The 20,376-nt window shown below is 44.4% G+C and overlaps 1 protein-coding gene across 2 annotated transcripts in view; it reads right to left on the minus strand.

Moving 5' to 3' along the window:
* Positions 1 to 18,829: 18,829 nt before the first annotated feature.
* SORCS2 (sortilin related VPS10 domain containing receptor 2) overlaps positions 18,830 to 20,376 on the minus strand; it is a 1,328,268-nt gene continuing 1,326,721 nt past the window's right edge. For both annotated transcript variants that reach the window (XM_075346856.1, XM_075346855.1), the window contains one exon: positions 18,830 to 19,540. In XM_075346856.1, coding sequence (XP_075202971.1) covers positions 19,476 to 19,540 — 65 coding nt within the window. In that variant the 3' untranslated portion in view covers positions 18,830 to 19,475. The remainder of the gene's footprint in view (positions 19,541 to 20,376) is intronic.

The following is a 20,376-nucleotide window of genomic DNA, read 5'->3' on the forward strand; positions in this document are numbered from 1 at the left end:
GTCACTGAGGTATCAGATTGATCAGCCTCTCTGTTCTGTCCTTCAGTCACTGAGGTGTCAGATGTCAGCCCCTCTGTTCTGTCCTTCAGTCATGAAACATAATAAAATATAAGATATCAGCATCTCTGTTCTGTCCTTAAGTCACTGAGGTGTCAGATGTCAAAATTTCTGTTCTGTTCCTCAATCACTGTGGTGTCAGATGTCAGTATCTCTCTTCTGTCCTTCAGTCACTGAGGTGTCAGATATCACCCCTCTGTTCTGTCCTTCAGTCACTGAGGTGTCAGATATCAATTCCTCTGTTCTGTCCTTCAATCACTGAGATGTCAGATATCACCCCTCTGTTCTGTCCTTCAGTCACTGAGGTGTCAGATATCACCCCTCTGTCTTCAGTCACTGAGGTGTCAGATATCACCCCTGTCTTCAGTCACTGAGGTGTCAGATATCAGCCCCTCTGTTCTGTCCTTCAGTCACTAAGGTGTCAGATATCAGCCCCTCTGTTCTGTCCTTCAGTCACTGAGGTGTCAGATATCAGCCCCTCTGTTCTGTCCTTCAGTCACTGAGGTGTCAGATATGAGCCCCTCTCTTCTGTCCTTCAGTCACTGAGGTGTCAGATATCACCCCTCTGTTATGTCTTTCAGTCACTGAGGTGTCAGATATCACCCCTCTGTTCTGTCCTTCAGTCACTGGGGTGTCAGATATCACCCCTATTATGTCTTTCAGTCACTGAGGTGTCAGATATCATCCCTCTGTTCTGTCCTTCAGTCACTGAGGTGTCAGATATTACCCCTCTGTTCTGTCCTTCAGTCACTGAGGTGTCAGATATTACCCCTCTGTTCTGTCCTTCAGTCACTGAGGTGTCAGATATTACCCCTCTGTTCTGTCCTTCAGTCACTGAGGTGTCAGATATCACCCCTCTGTTATGTCTTTCAGTCACTGAGGTGTCAGATGTCACCCATCTGTTCTGTCCTTCAGTCACTGAGGTGTCAGATATCAGCCTCTCTGTTCTGTCCTTCGGTCACTGAGGTATCAGATTGATCAGCCTCTCTGTTCTGTCCTTCAGTCACTGAGGTGTCAGATGTCAGCCCCTCTGTTCTGTCCTTCAGTCATGAAACATAATAAAATATAAGATATCAGCATCTCTGTTCTGTCCTTAAGTCACTGAGGTGTCAGATGTCAAAATTTCTGTTCTGTTCCTCAATCACTGTGGTGTCAGATGTCCGTATCTCTCTTCTGTCCTTCAGTCACTGAGGTGTCAGATATCACCCCTCTGTTATGTCTTTCAGTCACTGAGGTGTCAGATATCACCCCTCTGTTCTGTCCTTCAGTCACTGGGGTGTCAGATATCACCCCTATTATGTCTTTCAGTCACTGAGGTGTCAGATATCATCCCTCTGTTCTGTCCTTCAGTCACTGAGGTGTCAGATATTACCCCTCTGTTCTGTCCTTCAGTCACTGAGGTGTCAGATATTACCCCTCTGTTCTGTCCTTCAGTCACTGAGGTGTCAGATATTACCCCTCTATTCTGTCCTTCAGTCACTGAGGTGTCAGATATCACCCCTCTGTTATGTCTTTCAGTCACTGAGGTGTCAGATATCACCCCTCTGTTATGTCTTTCAGTCACTGAGGTGTCAGATGTCACCCATCTGTTCTGTCCTTCAGTCACTGAGGTGTCAGATATCACCCCTCTCTTCTGTCCTTCAGTCACTGAGGTGTCAGATATCACCCCTCTCTTCTGTCCTTCAGTCACTGAGGTGTCAGATATCATCCCTCTGTTCTGTCCTTCAGTCACTGAGGTGTCAGATATCACCCCTCTGTTCTGTCCTTCAGTCACTGAGATGTCAGATATCAGCCCCTCTGTTCTGTCCCTCAATCACTGAGGTGTCAGATATCAGCCCCTCTGTTCTGTCCTTCAGTCACTGAAGTGTCAGATGTCAGCATTTCTCTTCTGTCCTTCAGTCTCTGAGCTTTCTGTTGAAGGTTTGTATCAGTAGAGGTGGGAATTGAACTGGTAGAAGTATCTAGCTTCCTGATTTTTCTGTGTGGGAGCTTTGTGCCAGGAATCTATCATTCTTCTCTATTTCTGAAATATAACTTTCTAATTGAAAGTCAGAGGGGCAATATCTCACGGTGAGACACTGATCCTTTAAAAAGAGAGGTTTTATTATATGATCTTGTAGGTTAACAGAAATATTTCTCGCTAGAATTACCTGTGCTCCGTCATTTATTTGGTTTTATTTCTTTGTAGCAGTAATAACAAGAAAAGGAAAGAGAAGTATCGACGCCATCAAGATAAATACAAGTGTGAAGAACGACAGTAATCACCCCGTGTAACAGGCTCTTTATTTATTATATGAGTCAGTGGCAATCTGCAGATCTTTCCATAACTTCCAATAGATAAGAGGATGCTTTATCATACAGAATAGTAATAATACGGCCTAGTGCAGGGGGCTCAAAAACGCGGGCCGCATGCAGCCCCTCAGGCTGCCTCTTGCAGCCCACAGGCCCGTGGCTCCCTTGAAGATCACGACCGCCGCAGTCCAGCGCTTTATTTCGGGATGCATGTTTTGCCAGCGCTGCACAGTCAAGCTCTTTGAACAGCTTTTCCAGAGAGGCACGGCCAATCAGAGGCCAGCAGGTAACGCGTATGACGTCAGTTGCTGGCCTTTGATTAGCCAGAAGCTGCCATAGAAATAGGTTTTCAGAGAGCTTGATTCTGTGCAGAAGCGGCAAATCATTCATCTGAAATAATGTGTTGATGACAGCGGGCCCCTGCATCGGCCGCTATCATCAAGGAGGGCTTGTGCCTGCAGGCTGCAAGAAGCAGTGAAGAGGACACCGTTGGAATGGAGTACAGGTGAGTGTGTGTGTGTGTGTGTGTGTGTGTGTGTGTGTGTGTGTGTGTGTGCGTGCACTGTCACAATACGGGACACTATTACTACAGGATGGACTAGTAAAGGGGGCATTGCTACATGAAGAGGACCAGCATGGGCATATTAGTAAAGGGGGACAATGCTGGGCACATTACTAAGATGGGGATAATGCTGGGCACATTACTACAGAATGTGGACAATGATAGGCACATTACTACAAGATGTGGACAATGATGAGCACATTACTACAGGATGGGGACAATGCTGGGCACATTACTAGGATCAGGACAAGGATGGGCACATTACTAGGATGTGGATAATGATGGGCACATTACTACAGGATGGGGACAATGCTGGGCACATTACTAGGATGGGGACAAGGATGGGCACATTACTAGGATGTGGATAATGATGGGCACATTACTAGGATGGGAACAATGATGGGCACATTATTGCAGGATGTAGACAATGATGGGCACATTTCTACAGGATGGGGACAATGCTGGGCACATTACTATAAGATGGGGACAATGCTAGGCACATTACTAGGATGGGAACAATGCTAGGCACATTACTAGGATGGGGACAATGTTCGGCACATTACTAGGATGGGGACAATGATGGGCACATTACTAGGATGGGGACAATGATGGGCACATTACTAGGATGGGGACAATGCTGAACTTATTACTGGGATGGGGACAAGGATGGGCACATTACGAGCATGGGGACAATGATGGGCACATTACTACAGGATGTGGACAATGATTGGCACATTACTACAGGATGTGGATAATGATGGGCACATTACTACAGGATGGGGACAATGCTGGGCACATTACTAGGATGGGGACAAGGATGGGCACATTACTAGGATGTGGATAATGATGGGCACATTACTAGGATGGGAACAATGATGGGCACATTATTGCAGGATGTAGACAATGATGGGCACATTACTACAGGATGGGGACAATGCTGGGCACATTACTATAAGATGGGGACAATGAAGGGCACATTACTACAGGATGGGGACAAGGATGGGCACATTACTACAGGATGGGGACAATGATGGGCACATTACTACAGGATGTGGACAATGATGGGCACATTACTACAGGATGGGGACAATGATGGGCACATTACTACAGGATGGGGACAAGGATGGGCACATTACGAGCATGGGGACAATGATGGGCACATTACTACAGGATGTGGACAATGATGGGCACATTACTAGGATGGGGACAATGATGGGCACATTACTAGGATGGAGACAATGATGGGCACATTACTAGGATGGGGTCAATGATGAGCACATTACTAGGATGGGGGCAATGCTGGGCAAATTACTGGGATGGGGATAATGATGGGCACATTACTACAGAATGGGGACAAGGATGGGCACATTACTACAGGATGGGGACAAAGATGGGAACATTCTTACAAAGGGACAAGGATGGGGCACACTACTACAGAATGAGGACCAGGATGAGCACATTACTAGGATGGGGACAATGATGGGCAGATTACTACAAGAAGGGGAACAGGATGGGGGACATTACTAAAAGATGAGGACCATGATGTGACTATTACTACAAGATGTTGGCCAAAATTACTATATGGTGCTAACTCTAAAACTATATTACTTACAAAAAGGGGATAAAATGTAAAAAAAAATAATCAAAATAAAGTATGAATTTTTTTCACCATTAAAAATGTTTTGTTTGTTTTTTTATATACTTAAACAAAAAAATGTTCAAAAATAGTGATTCAAAAGTGTATAAAAAAAATGTTACCAATAGAAATGACACTTTGTCCTGCAAAGAATGCAGCCCCCCCATTTTTTTTTTTTATATGTGGCCCATATACCCACCCGAGTTTGAGATCCCTGGCCTAGTATAATGCACGGTACCAGATGTCAGACCCACTGTCTGCACTGAAGTCATGAATGAAGAGGCTGTAACATTATTCTGCAAGACTAAGGGGTACTTTGCACACTACGACATCGCAGCTGCGATGTCGGTGGGGTCAAATCGAAAGTGACGCACATCCGGCCTCGCTGTCGACATCGGAGTCTGTAAATCGTTTTTGATACGATTAACGAGCGCAAAAGCGTCGAAATCGTATCATCGGTGTAGTGTCGGTCATTTCCATAATGTCGCGGCAGCGACAGGTACGATGTTGTTCCTCGTTCCTGCGGCAGCACACATCACTGTGTGAGAAGCCGCAGGAGCAAGGACCATCTCTTTACCTGTGTCCTGCGGCTCACACCGGCTATGCGGAAGGAAGGAGGTGGGCGGGATGTTTACGTCCCGCTCATCTCCGCCCCTCTGCTTCTATTGGCCGCCTGCCGTGTGACGTCGTTGTGACGCCGCACGACCCGCCACCTTAGGAGGGAGGCGGTTCGCTGGCAAGAGCGGCGACGCAGGGCAGGTAAGTGCATGTGAAGCTGCTGTAGCGATAATGTTCGCTACGGCAGCTATCACAAGATATCGCTGCTGTGACGGGGGCGGGGACTATCGCGTGCGACATCGCTACCATCGGCTTGCGATGTCGTAGTGTGCAAAGTACCCCTAAATCTCCAGAGATGATGTGGCGGATTGCATATTCTTATCCACACAATTGTCCACTTTTTCGAAGGACTCAAAGAACATGTTTTTGTATTTTTTGTATTAGATTTTTCTCCTTGTTTTGCTGCTGCAAAATATCAGCTAAACAATGAGAATCTAGTATTCCCTTGAAAAGGACATTCTGCTCCCCCATATCCACCTCCCGTCTTGATGTCATATTTGATCACATTATCAGTGAATTCATACCATTTGTGCCTCGGCAATCTTTGACCACACGCATTTGGCAGTGAGGGACGTTCGGCAGATTGCCCGGACTGTTCATTCATACATAGCTGTAGCAGCCAGAACTTTCTCATATTTATATAAGCTTCACTATATGACATGTTGATTTTTGTGCTTATAAGGCCGTGTACACACGTTGCATAAATCCTGTGCTTTTTGTTTTCTGCACCAAACTACACTCTAACAATCTTCTCTGGTTTTTGCATTTTCGCTCCATTTTTTATGCCTATTCCCCATTATTTCACGTGCTTTCGGTGCAGATGTGAAGTGTTTTTAAGTGTATTTATAGTACTGAAAAGCTTTGATTCTGCACTTATATTATTATAGGACATAGAGCACACAAAAATGTATAATGATTAGTGATGGGCGGACCCGGACTGTAAAAGTCTGGATCCGCGCAGGTTCAAAAGTACCCAAGAGCCGGGCCCAGAGTTCTCAGGGAACTCCGGTAATGATCCAGATCCAGCTATAATAAAAAAAAGAAAACAACGGAAAAATAAAACAAGTGCACTATACTTACCGAGTCTCCGGCACGACAATATTTGCTTCAAGGGTTACTTATTCTACTTCCAGGGCCACTCTTTAGCGTCACACATATGCACTGTTTTCCATGCCCACCGGTAGTCCCGGCATCCGTGATTGGTTGCAGTCAGCCTGTGTGACCGTGTGTCTTAGGGGTACTTTGCACGCTGCGACATCGCTACTGCGATATCGTCGGGGTCAAATCGAAAGTGACGCACATCCGGCGCCGGTAACGACGTTGCAACGTGTAAAGCCTAGATGCGCCAATAAACGATCGCAAAAGCGCCGAAAATCGGTGATCTGTGTAGCGTCGGTCATTTTCATAATGTCGCACCAATAGGAGATATGATGTTGTTCCTCGTTCCTGCAGCAGCACACATCGCTGTGTGTGAAGCCGCAGGAGCGAGGAACTTCTCCTTACCTGCCTCCACCGGCTATGCGGAAGGAAGGAGGTGGGCGGGATGCTTACGTCCCGCTCATCTCCGCCCCTCCGCTTCTATTGGCCCCGTGCCATGTGACGTCGCTGTGATGCCGCACGACTCACCCCCTTAAGAAGGAGGCGGGTCGCCGGCCAGAGTGACGTCGCAGGGCAGGTAAGTGCGTGTGAAGCTGCCGTAGCGATAATGTTCGCTACAGCAGCTATCACAAAATATCGCATCTGCGACAGGGACTATCGCGCTCGGCATCACTAGCCGATGCTAGCGATGTCGCAGTGTGCAAAGTACCCCTTACTGCTTGCAACGATGACAGAGTTGGTAACACCTTAAAGTTTCGGGTGCCCCCGTTCAACGGTGGCTGTCCCTAAAATCCCTGGGGAATCCCTGGAGAGTCTTCAATAGAATCCCTGTACAGTCAGACTGTTCTAATTGTTCTTAGCAACCAATCAGAGCTCAGCTTTCACCTTACCTCACCTGCTTCAGTGCTGAAAGCTGCTCTAGAACGTTCTTCCTGTGAGGCAGTTCTTATAAGTGAGACCCCAGTTACTCCTGCATTGGTTGCTGACAACCATTCCTATAGTTGCAGACCTTAGAGTGACTTATCAGGTTGCCCCACCAGAGCGACTCCATGAATAAACGTGTAAACACCCAAATAGAATAAAAATGAATATGAATCGTTATTGGAAATTATTATAAAAACAGGTAAATAATGAGGATAGTCACTAATAAAAAAAAACCCACTCTGGATGAATATATATAATTTGATCGAGTATATACATATACTGTATACTGTATATATACACAGTTTGCCAACAAAATATATTGGGAAAAATGTAATACCAATGAAGGACCACAAGATGTCCCTAGAAGGCTGTGAGAGGGGTCTAGAAAAGCGATTGTAGATCAGAGGGAATGTGGGGAAAATATAGGACCACCGGCAAGTATCCATCTCCCATTTGCATGTGATTTGGGGTTAGACCACCAAAGACACCTTGATGAAGACTACATCTGGACATATTCTTGAACATAATCTTGTAAAAAAATTTCAATATTGCTCTGTTTCTGACACAGAGGGGGTGCTACAAAGTACTAACCATGCAGGGTGCCCAAACTTTTGCATCTGCCCATTTTCTGCATATACAGTACAGACCAAAAGTTTGCACACACCTGAGTTTTCTTTATTTTCATGACTCTAAAAATTGTAGATTCACACTGAAGACATTAAAACTATGAATGAAAACATGTGGAATGAAATACTTAAAAAAGTGTGAAACAACTGAAAATATGTCTTACATTCTAGGTTCTTCAAAGTAGCCACCTTTTGCTTTGATTACTACTTTGCACTCTTGGCATTCTCTTGATGAGCTTCAAGAGGTAGTCACCGGAAATGGTCTTCCAACAGTCTTGAAGGAGTTCCCAGAGATGCTTAGCACTTGTTGGCCCTTTTGCCTTCACTCTGCGGTCCAGCTCACCCCAAACCATCTCGATTGGGTTCAGGTCTGGTGACTGTGGAGGCCAGGTCATCTGGCGTAGCACCCAATCACTCCTTCTTAGTCAAATAGCCCTTACACAGCCTGGAGGTGTTTGGGGTCATTGTCCTGTTTAAAAATAAATGATGGTCCAACTAAACGCAAAACGGATGGAATAGCACGCCGCTGCAAGATGCTGTGGTAGCCATGCTGGTTCAATTTTGAATAAATCCCCAACAGTGTCACCAGCAAAGCACCCCCACACCATCACACCTCCTCCTCCATGCTTCACGGTGGGAATCAGCCATGTAGAGTCCATCCGTTCACCTTTTCTGCAAAGACACAGAGGTTGGATCCAAAGATCTCAAATTTGGACTCCTCAGACCAAAGCACAGATTTCCAATGGTCTAATGTCTATTCCTTGTGTTCTTTAGCTCAAACAAGTCTCTTCTGCTTGTTGCCTGTCCTTAGCAGTGGTTTCCTAGCACCTATTTTACCATGAAGGCCTGCTGCACAAAGGCTCCTCTTAATAGTTGTCCTAGAGATGAGAAGGTGTGTCCAAACTTTTGGTCTGTACTGTACATATATATATATATATATATATATATATATATATATATACTACAGTTCTAAAGTTTAGAATCACTTAAATATTTCCTTATTTTTGAAAGAAAAGCACATTTTTTTCAATGAAGCTAACATTAACTTAAGCAGAAATCCCCTCTATACATTGTTAATGTGGTAAATGACTATTCTACCTCTAAACGTCTGTTTTTTAATGTTATATCTACATAGGTGTATAGAGGCCCATTTCCAGCAACCACCACACCAGTGTTCTAATGGTACATTTTGTTTGCTAATTGTATTAGAAGGCTAATGGATGCTTAGAAATCTCTTGAAAACCCTTGTGCAAGTATGTTAGCACAACTGAAAACAGTTTTGCTGATTAGAGAAGCTATAAAACTGACTTTCTTTTGAGCTAGTTGAGAATTTGGAGCATTACATTTGTTGGTTCCATTAAACTCTCAAAATAGCCAGAAAAAGAGAACTTTCATGTGAAACTTGACAGTCTATTCTTCTCTTTTGGAAATGAAGAATATTCCCTGTGCGAAATTGCCAAGAAACCTGAAGATTTCCTACAACGGTGTGTACTACTCCCTTCAGAGGAGAGCACAAACAGGCTCTAATCAGAGTAGAAAAGAGAAGTGGGAGCCGCGCTGCACAACTGAGCAACAAGACAAGTACAGTAGAGTCTTTAGTTTGAGAGATCGATGCCTCACAGGTCCTCAACTGGCAGCTTCATTAAATAGTACCCGCAAAACGCCAGTGTCAACGTCTACAGTGAAGAGGCGACTCCGGGATGCTGGCCTTCAGGGCAGCGTGGCAAAGAAAAAGCCATATCTGAGACTGGCTAATAAGAGGAAAAGATTAATATGGGCAAAAGAACACAGACATTGGACAGAGGAAGATAAGAAAAAAGTGTTATGGACAGACGAATCGAAGCTTGAGGTGTTTGGATCACACAGAAGAACATTTGTGAGATGAAGAAGAACTGAAAAGATGCTGGAAGAGTGCCTGACGCCATCTGTCAAGCATGGTGGAGGTAATGTGATCGTCTGGGGTTGCTTTGGTGTTGGTAAAGTGGGAAATTTGTACAAGGTAAAAGGGATTTTGAATAAGGAAGGCTATCCCTCCATTTTGCAACGCCATGCCATTCCCTGTGGACAGCGCTTGATTGGAGCCAATTTCATCCTACAACAGGACAATGACCCAAAGCCACCTCCAAATTATGCATGAATTATTTAGAGAAGAAGCAGGCAGCTGGTATACTATCTGTAATGGAGTGGCCAGCCGAGTCACCAGATCTCAACCCTATTGAGCTGTTGTTGGAGCAGCTTGACCGTATGGTACCAAAAAGTGACCATCAAGCCAATCCAACTTGTGGGAGGGGGAAAGCATGGGGTGAAATATCTCCAGATTACCTCAGCAAATTAACAGCTAAAATGTAATTGCTGCAAAGGGAGCATTCTTTGACGAAAGCAAAGTTTGAAGGCAAAAATGATTATTTCAAGTAAAAATCATTATTTCTAACCTCCTCAATGTCTGGATTATATTTTCTATTCATTATTCAACTAATTTGATAAATAAAAGTTTGATTTTTCATGGAAAAGAAAAAATCGTTTGGGTGACCCCAAACTTTTTAAACTTTGTAGTGTATTTGTAGCACCCCAGGGGGTCTGGGGAAAATACTCGTCACCGGGCCGGTGAGGATCAGGTGATGTCACGAGTGGCCCTGCCCGGTTATGTGACCCTGAGGTATACACGGTGGGAGAGGAGAAATAGGGATGATGGTGGAGGTTGATTTCATGACACCACCTGCGATATGCGGCCAGGGAATTAGCCGCCGCTGTTGTCGCTGTCCTCCGGGGTGGATGGTAGTAGCAGCCGAGGTGTTTCTGCTCCCCACAGGTGGAGTGAGCCCTGAGGAGGAGGATGAGGGGGGTAGTAATAGCAGGCGCCGAAGCGCTGGCCGGCGTCGTCGGGAATGACAGGCGGACACAGTCTTTGCGGGTTCCAGGTGTTTTACTCACAGTTCTGCCGCTCTCCCGGGTAGTATCAGTCATATGCCATGATAAGCCCCATCAAACCCGGATCCTTTAGAAGTCAGAGCCTGTACAGTGGTCGGTGGGCCCTCCGCCTTGCGCTTGGTGTTGGATCCTCATGGCTTGAAGCTCTTGGGGACCCCTGGTTCTTGAAAAGTGTATTTACTCCCTGCCCGTATGCAGGTGCTGCGGGCCTGATGTGGGGACTGCCTTGGAACATCACCCCGGATCCTATCTGGCTCCGGGAACTGGGGGGGCCGGAGGGACATGTAATCCCCCAAGCCTGCAGATTTTGGTGCACAACCTGAAGTATAATCCACGCTAGGATTCTGCACCCTGTCACCGTCGGTCCCGAGGAAGCAATCAAGCTCTCCCTCGGCGACTGTATTCACTCCCGCGTCCCACAAGAGCCACTGGTGAAACCTGAATGCTCACTTCCTCTCCTGCTGGAGAACTCTCTAACTGTTGTGTTGGCTCCTGACTCCCCCTGGTGGCTACTCCCCCCGTCCCAGGTCCCGTCACTAGTGGATTGGGGATCCCAGGTGTGGTGGTGTCCTAAAGATTCAACCACGCTGGCGACCCCTTTTGACCCAAACCTAGCCCAGTCCACGGTAAAGGGGGAGCAACCTGGTTGTGTGTATGAATTGGTGTGTTGTGGAACCGGCACAGACCTCCTCTGGATCCAGGCTGAGCACTGTACCTTAAATCAGGTGCAGTACCCTGTGGCGACTAAAGCCTCAGGGGCGCCACATATAAATATAAATATATATATATATATATATATATACAGTCATATGAAAAAGTTTGGGCACCCCTATTAATGTTAACCTTTTTTCTTTAACCCCTTAACGACCCATGACGTACTAGATACGTCATGGATCGTTTCCCGGTAAGCCCCGCCCCCTGCCGCCGGCGGGCGGCGGCGAGGCGCGCACATATCAGCTGTTATCAACAGCTGATATGTGTGCCTGCTAGCCGCGGGTGGAATCGCTTCCACCCGCGGCCATTAACCCCTTACATATCGCTGCCAAAGTCTTGGCAGCGATATGTATATGGGCGCCGCCATGACAGTGACTTACCCCGCCCCCGCCGGAAGTCACGTGACATGATCACGTGACTTTCGGCGGTTGCCATGGTAGCACAGGGTCATGTGATGACGCCTGTGGCTAACATGAGTCACTTCCTCTCAATGCCGGAATACAGCCGGCATTGAAAGTGAAGCAGCAAATCTGCAGTTCTCAGCTCTGTAGCTGAGATCTGCAGATTGTGCAAAGCGATCGGATTGCTGATCGCAATAGCCCCCTAGGGGGACTAGTAAAATAAAAAAAAAAAGTAAAAAAAAAGTTTTAAAAAATTAAAAAAAAATAAAAAAACCTAAAAGTTCAAATCACCCCCCTTTCACCCCATTGAAAATTAAAGGGTTAAAAAAATAAAAAATACACACATATTTGGTATCACCGCGTTCAGAAATGCCCGATCTATCAAAATATAAAATCAATTAATCTGATCAGTAAACGGCGTAGCGGCAAAAAAATTCCAAACGCCAAAATTACGTTTTTTGGTCGCCGCAAATTTTGCGCAAAATGCAATAACAGGCGATCAAAACGTAGCATCTGCGCAAAAATGGTACCGTTAAGAACGTCAGGTCAAGACGCAAAAAATAAGCCATCACTGAGCCTCAGATCCTGAAAAATGAGAACGCTACGGGATTTGGAAAATGGCGCAAAACGTGCGCCACGTTTTTCGGACAAGCTTGTGAATTTTTTTAACCCCTTAGATACAAGTAAACCTATACATGTTTGGTGTCTATAAACTCGCACCGACCTGAGGCATCATACCCACACATCAGTTTTACCATATAGTGAACACGGTGAATAAAATATCCCAAAAACTATTGTACAATCCCACTTTTTTTCCAATTTTTCCGCACTTGGAATTTTTTTGCCGTTTTCCAGTACACTATATGGTAAAACTTATGGTTTCATTTAAAAGTACAACTCGTCCCGCAAAAAACAAGCCCTCATATGGCAAGATTGATGGAAAAATAAAAAAGTTACGCCTCTCGGAAGAAGGGGAGCAAAAAACAAAAACGCAAAAACGGAAAGTGCCCGGGGGCTGAAGGGGTTAAAACAATTTGGGTTTTTGCAACAGCTATTTCAGTTTCATATATCTAATAACTGATGGACTCAGTAATATTTTTGGATTGAAATGAGGTTTATTGTACTAACAGAAAATGTGCAATCCGCATTTAAACAAAATTTGACCGATGCAAAAGTATGGGCACCCTTATCAATTTCTTGATTTGAACACTCCTAACTACTTTTTAATGACTTAGTAAAGCACTAAATTGGTTTTGTAACCTCATTGAGCTGTGAACTTCATAGGCAGGTGTATCCAATCATGAGAAAAGGTATTTAAGGTGGCCACTTGCAAGTTTGCCACAAGCCACGTGGGAGACACACCAAACATGTGGAAGAAGGTGCTCTGGTCAGATAAAACCAAAATCGAACTTTTTGGGCACAATGCCAAACGATATGTTTGGCGTAAAAGCGTCACAGCTCACCACCCTGAACACACCATCCCCACTGTCAAACATGGTGGTGGCAGCATCATGGTTTGGGTCTGCTTTTCTTCAGCAGGGACAGGGAAGATGGTTATAATTGATGGGAAGATGGATAGAGCCAAATACAGGACCATTCTTGAAGAAAACCTGTTGGAGTCTGCAAAAGATCTGAGACTGGGACGGAGATTTGTCTTCCAACAAGACAATGATCCCAAACATAAAGCAAAATCTACAATGGAATGGTTCACAAATAAACATATCCAGGTGTTAGAATGGCCAAGTCAAAGTCCAGACCTGAATCCAATCGAGAATTTGTGGAAAGAGCTGAGAACTGCTGTTCACAAACTCTCTCCATCCAACCTCACTCAGCTCCAGCTATTTGCAAAGGAAGAATGGGCAAGAATTTCAGTCTCTCGATGTGAAAACTGATAGACACATACCCCAAGAGACTGCAGCTGTAATCGCAGCAAAAAGTGGCGCTACAAAGTATTAACTTAAAAAGGGACAAATAATATTCCACGCCCCAATTTTCAGTTATTTTTTTTAAAGGTTTAAAATAAGCAATACATTTTGTTTAACTTCACAATTGTATCCCACTTATTGCTGATTCCTCATCATAGCATTAAAATTTTTAACTTTGTTTGAAGCCTGAAATGTGGGAAAAGGTTGAAAAATTCAAGGGAGCGGAATACTTTCGCAAGGCACTGTATTGCTTGTTCTGGCATCTCTCTGCACATTTCAAGAGGAACATGAGGAGAACATGTGCGGTGATGCCCAAACATTTAAGCAGCCATGGTCCAAAGAAGCAGATTATAGGGAATGACAATTATTATCTCAGAGGTGGATGATGATGAGACCAGTCATGCTAAGTCAACAAGTCAGGAGGAGTTCCGAAGTGGAAGACGAAGGTGGTGGATGATGATGTCACTGACCCAACCTGGCAAGGTTGCATGTAGAGATAGCAGAGCAGAGGGGGAGGGATCCACAGCATCTAAACAAGCAGGAAGAGGCAGTGTGGTTGCCAGATGGAGATGATGGGCAATTGTTCCCCAGAGCACACATGTGGAAAGTGTCAGGTCTGGCGGTTTGCATGGTGGTGAGCATCAAGGCAGATCTCTAGGGGGCAGTCCAGTGCAGGGGTTCGCTCTGGCCATGTTTTGCCCTCTAAGGGACTTCAGATTGTGGCATTGCTTGGAGGCGAGGTGCTTTCGCTGCCAGCGATTATGCGGTTCAGGGGTCCCGGGTCACTGGGTCCTATAGTGTCGGCTGTTGCAAGGGATATGGGACGCCATGTCTTCAGATTCAGCTAGGTGGTGGTAGTTTCCTCCCAGTCAATCTTCCTCTCCCCCTCCCTTGCCACTCTTGCCTCAGCAGTGTCGCCTGACCCAGGAGAGAGATATGTAAACCCACCACATCCTCTGGTCAGTCCTGATTATTTCAGTATTGCTTGGGTAGGAAGGTTAGTAATTTGTGTGCTGCTGGTTTGCTCTGCTCTGGTCTTTTGATTCTGTCCCCAAACTTCCATTATATCTGTATAGTGGCTTCTACTTTCTTTGCTTGTATTGCTGCTTTTGATCTGACTGTGGCCTGTGTGCTCAGCCAACAGCCACCCTGCTATTGTCACCTGGGAAGGGCTCTGCCAAAGTCCTTCCTTCTAGGACCGGAAGGCAGGTGAAAAGTACCCCATCCCTAAAGGGTGTACGGTAACGTGACGGCTAGCACAAACTGTGTCTGCCTTTGTTGGCCTGCAGTTTGATCATCCCATCACTACCCTTGCATTACAACCAGATCCCAGGTCAAGGGTCAGATGTTCCCCAGTCTGCTGCCTTTTTACAGAAAGTGCAGAAGACAAGCTCAGCAGAGACCAGACCACTACCAGCCTTACCACCAACAGCATCCTATGGCACATGTCATCCAAGCACCCAACTAGGTTGGGCCAAATGCCTAGGCCCACAAACACTGTCTGCGGGTGACACCACCACCTCTTCGTCTGTGCTATGTGCTGAGCAACCTGCTGTACAAGAAGCAGACACAGATGACTCCCGCCCCGTTAATGTCATTGCATATTCACAACCATCATCAGCAACCACGTCCTCTTCCTTGTCCCAGTGCAGCATTCAGCTGTCTCTACCTTGGAATGCAAGCGGAAAGATCCAACCACCCACCCACTGGCCCAAACACTAATTGGCCACATTTCCAGACTGATTGCCCTGGAAATGTTTCTGTTTAGGATTGTGGACACCAAGGCTTTCCATAACATGATGGTACTCTTTCCCCAGCCGGCACTATTTCTCCCAGTGTGCCGTCCCCGCCTTACACAAGCACGTGTTACATAATATTATCCATTAGTGATGGGCAGTCTGGCTCTTTTTGGCGATCCGATTCCCATGGCTCCGCTCACCAAAAAAAGCCGTCTCTTTTGGATCTTCATGGATCCCTATTAAATGTGTGTTCACTCTAGGCGAACACATATTTAAGATTATATTAACGCCACCGAAACACCGCCGAACCTTGGCTAAACCCCTCCACTTACAGTGGGCCAAATAAATTGTTGAGTGGGCGGGACTTCGTTCAGGTGGCACGGGGTTGTGTTCACTGAATAACGGACTTTTACGCCCAGTGAGAATTAAGAGAATTTAGTGGCTCTCACAGGTATGTCAGCTCTTCTCGGTCACAGCAGGGAGCCGGATCTTTGTGTCGGATCATTTGCGGCCAACACATCACTATTACCCATGCCCTGACCAACGCAGTTACTGGGAAGGTAAATATATACAAAAAAAACAACAAAAAAGAGGATTTAAATCCTCCAAAAGCTAAGCAAATACTCACAGACAAATGGCAGAAGATGAAAACTGCCCATGCCAAAAAAAACCCAAAAACTAATGCACTGCCAGGATGCAGCAAGTCCTCCAATAAATGGAGACATCATAGGTGCAAAAGGAGCTTGATGGTAAAATTGCACACTTGTGGCTTGCATAGGGCACCGTTCACACATGCAGGTTCACAGTATCTGGTATGCAGCCTATTAGTTACGCCCATCCCAATAGATGCAAGCAGGCTGCACCAGTACTATATATGTGCTCCATGCATGAACAGTGACTATAGTATGCAAGGCCTAACATAAAAAGGCCTTGCATACTATAGTGAGATGTGCGTAACTAATAGGCTGCTTACCAGATACTGTGAACCTGCATGTGTGAACAGTGACCTATGCAAGCCACAAGTGTGCAATTTTACCATCAAGCTCCTGTTGCACCTGTGATGTCTCCATTTTTTGCAGGTCTTGCTGCATCCTGTTAGTGCATTCGTTTTTTTTTGGCCTGGGCAGTTTACATCTTCTGCCATTTGTCTGTGAATGTTTACTGGGAAGGTAAACGTAACCACAGAGACATGTTAAAGTGCTTGTAGAGGCCGGAACTCTGGGCCCTGGGATGGCACACGTGCTATCCACACCTAGAAGTGTGGGCCCTAGTTTTATCCAGCTTTCCCCTACCTCTTACATCAGTTCCTGCACCTCCTCATCCTCCATTGCTGAATTGTCTCCTCTCTACATCTTTTCCAGGGTGTATTGAAGTGTCTCTTTCTAATTTTTTTGCAGCCCTTGCGCATAGTTTATACGATTTAACAGTCTAGGAGTCCCACTCCTTCCAAATTTGAAAAAATATGCTTTCTGAGGCTCTCCTCTACGTCTATTCCACGGTGTATTGCAATGTCTCCCTTAAAGGGAACCAATCACCAGGATTTTCGTATATAACCTAAAGCCAGGGCTATACTGGCACTACCAGGCTGATTCTATACATACCTTTAGTGGTCAGCTCGGATGTATACGTTTTGAAATCCTAGAAAGTAAAGTCTATAAAATCATTAGAGTGACAGCAGCTGAGGATCAGATAATAGCTGGTGTGGATATTTATACTTATCCCCGCCCCCTGTTAGAATTAGCATAAGTATTATACAATCGATTTAATTTTAGACTTGCAGGACCTGTGTGAGGTCATACCCATGTGACCAGAAGGAGCGGGGCTAAGCCAACATAGCTGATACCAGGAAGCAACATTTTTCTGTTGGCTGAGGCCCCGCCCCTTCTGGTCACATGGGTATGATCTCACCACAGGTCCTGCTAGTGAAAAAGTAAATCAATTGTTTAATACTTATGCTAATTCTAACAGGGGTAGGGGAATAACTATGAATATCCACCCCAGATATTATCTGATCCTCAGCTGCTGTCATTCAAGAAGCTGATGATTTTTTAATCTTTACTTTCTTGGATTTCAAAACCTAAACATCCGTGCTGACCACTACAAGTATGTATAGAATCAGCCTAATAGTGCCAGTATAGCACTGGCTTTAGGTTATATACGAAAATCCTGGTGATTGGTTCCCTTAAATACTTTGTGGGCCTTGCACTAAGTGCATAGGTTTTAGCAGTGTAGGATATTCAATGTTTTTAAACTTCTCTCTCTGGACATGAGTTTCTGATAAAATAGGCACAGGCAGTACAGCCTTAATACAGTAATGGTGGTAAGATGTTTACTATCCACATAGTCTTCACTAGGCACATAAACCACTTTTAGTTCAATTAAAGTCAAAATATTGCTTGTTCACATTTTGTTCTGTTTCTTGTTACCTCATATGTGTCTCATGTGATGGAAATGAGTGTTCCTTCTGGTTACATTAATTTCTTCCACAGTCCACACCATGACGGCTTCTTTTCATGCATTCATTGAGTTAATAGATGTTTCTGATTTTACAATTTTTTTTAAATGTAAAATTCCAAATCGTTTTACAATTTAAAATGCAGAATATTGTAACAATTGTCAAATAATTTATCATAATGTCTTCCTCTACATGTCTTCCAGGGAGTATTGCATTCCCTACTTTTAATTTTTGGCAGCCCTTGCACTTAGTGCATAGGCTTTATGAGTAGGCTTTATTAGTGTAGGGATAGCTGCTGGAGAAGGGATAGTTCACCATTAGAGGCATATAGGCAAGATTTCTTTCCTTACAGACCTTGTTGCTGCAACCTAAAATAAAGACCTTTTTTGATCTACATGTATTAGATTCTAGTCCCTATTAATTACACTGTTAGCTGCATACGTAATTTATTATGCAGAAAGCACGAGTTAAAGGACTGGGAAGTGTGAGTGCTGCTGATGGCACATGCACAGGCCGAGATTGTGGACCAGGTGAAACTGTGCCTTCTGCTTGAGAACAACAAACACTGTCATCCACGAGACCTAGCTTCCTGTCCCACATTACAGGGAGGCAGAATGGCAGATAACAACCAATATCACAATCATAATCTTTTTAAAATTGTCCAAAAATGTATTCGGAGTCCCCCTTCTAGGTCTATAGCAAAACCATGTTGTTGTTTTTTCCAAAGCTGTTAGTCTCTGGATAGCTTGATCCAAAAGGAAAGGAAAGAAAAAGGACAAACCTTTTACTCATGAAATTCTAATAATCACTTTTGTCCTCTGAATTTTTTTTTTCATTTTTTATTTTATTAATATTTTTTCAAAGATACAAAAAATACCATTGCCCTGTGTTAATTTTGCGACGACTATACCACAGTCTGGAATGTCTTACCGATTTGGTGCAGAATCCCCCGTAATTGAGAGAAGATCCTCCTACTTTTCAGGTGCTGTAGTGAAATAGTGCAGAGACTGATCCTATGTGCGGACATATTACTGACTTATTAATACAGTATCATTATATCGCTGTCCTTTCCCAGAGCACATTGCCTTTATACAGAAATCAGGGAGAGGGGGGGGGGGGGGGGCAAAAAAAAGAAAAAAATGGAATGGTGGAAATATCCATATTCTAAGGTAAACTTGAAACTTGGGAAGGAGGAAAAAAAGTGTAGACAAAAGGTAATAAAGTGTACACGTAATATGAAGAGAACACAAAAATATGTCGTGGGCTACAAATTTGCTATCAGTTGAATATGAATCGTAACACTTTGTATGAAAACGAGTCCTTAAAACATATAGGTCAACTGCTCTTCCGCAGGAGCAGACTTTTTAATATCTTCCGAGCGGGTTAGAAATAACTTCTCCGATTTGTTCTTACAGTCTGATCATCCAGTCTGATGATTTATCAGGGAGAAATATTACAATAGAGGGAAGAGTCTGTGACGATTGTCTCCATATGTAAACATCAGCTAACCAGGTAGTTGTGCATTTCTCTGGAATTAATACTTAAAACCACTCCTGAGTGATTACCTGCGGAGAAGAAAGGGAGAATTATTTAATGAATTGATGATTTTTTTTTTTCAATTTTTCATTGAAATTTTACTAAAAAAATTGGAAAAAAGGGTAATTTTAACACAAAAAAAAATCTAAAAATAAAAAGGTGTAGTAACAACAAAGAGTAAAATCACTGTGCTCTTATCCATGGTGGCTCATGGATGTTCGGGTGAGTCGGGGGAGGGGGATCATCTATTAGTGGCAAGGTGCATTAATTCTCCGTTGGGTATTAAAGTATAACTCCACTTTGGAACATTGTTTTACAGGGTTTTTTTATTTTAATTTGGTAATTATTTTTTAAAATACTTTTCTTTATCTTGTTGAGATCTTGAGATATCTCCTGTTTTGCTATGCAATCTGTGGGCAGTATAATCTAGTGGCAGAGACCCTGATTCCTGATAAATGTGTCACTTACTGGGCTGCTTGGTTCAGTTTTGATATCATTCCTTTTTTTCGGCTGTTGGTGCAGTAGTGCTCAGAATGAGGAGAAGTGTTTAACCCCACCCACAGCCCTGATTGGGAAATTCCTCTGTACATTCTCAGCAAGCTGCCAATCAGTGATGGGAACGGGTTTATGCAGATTAGTTGGACTGCCTGGCTCGAGACATCTAGTCCTGCAGTGATAATCTCCTGCTGATAAAACACTGATTGTATTGAAACTACAGCAAGGGCCACATTGCTGAAATCAGGCTCTCTGCCTCTACAGCTTGCTGCTCTTGGATTGAAAAACAAGCTTTTCAACCAAACTTCTGACTTTTTTTCAAACACAGGTGTAGGCGATTCTGGAATGTTGAATTTTTCATTACCCCCTC

This window comes from Anomaloglossus baeobatrachus, chromosome 1 (genome assembly GCF_048569485.1).
Source record: "Anomaloglossus baeobatrachus isolate aAnoBae1 chromosome 1, aAnoBae1.hap1, whole genome shotgun sequence".
Taxonomy (NCBI): Eukaryota; Metazoa; Chordata; class Amphibia; order Anura; family Aromobatidae; genus Anomaloglossus; species Anomaloglossus baeobatrachus.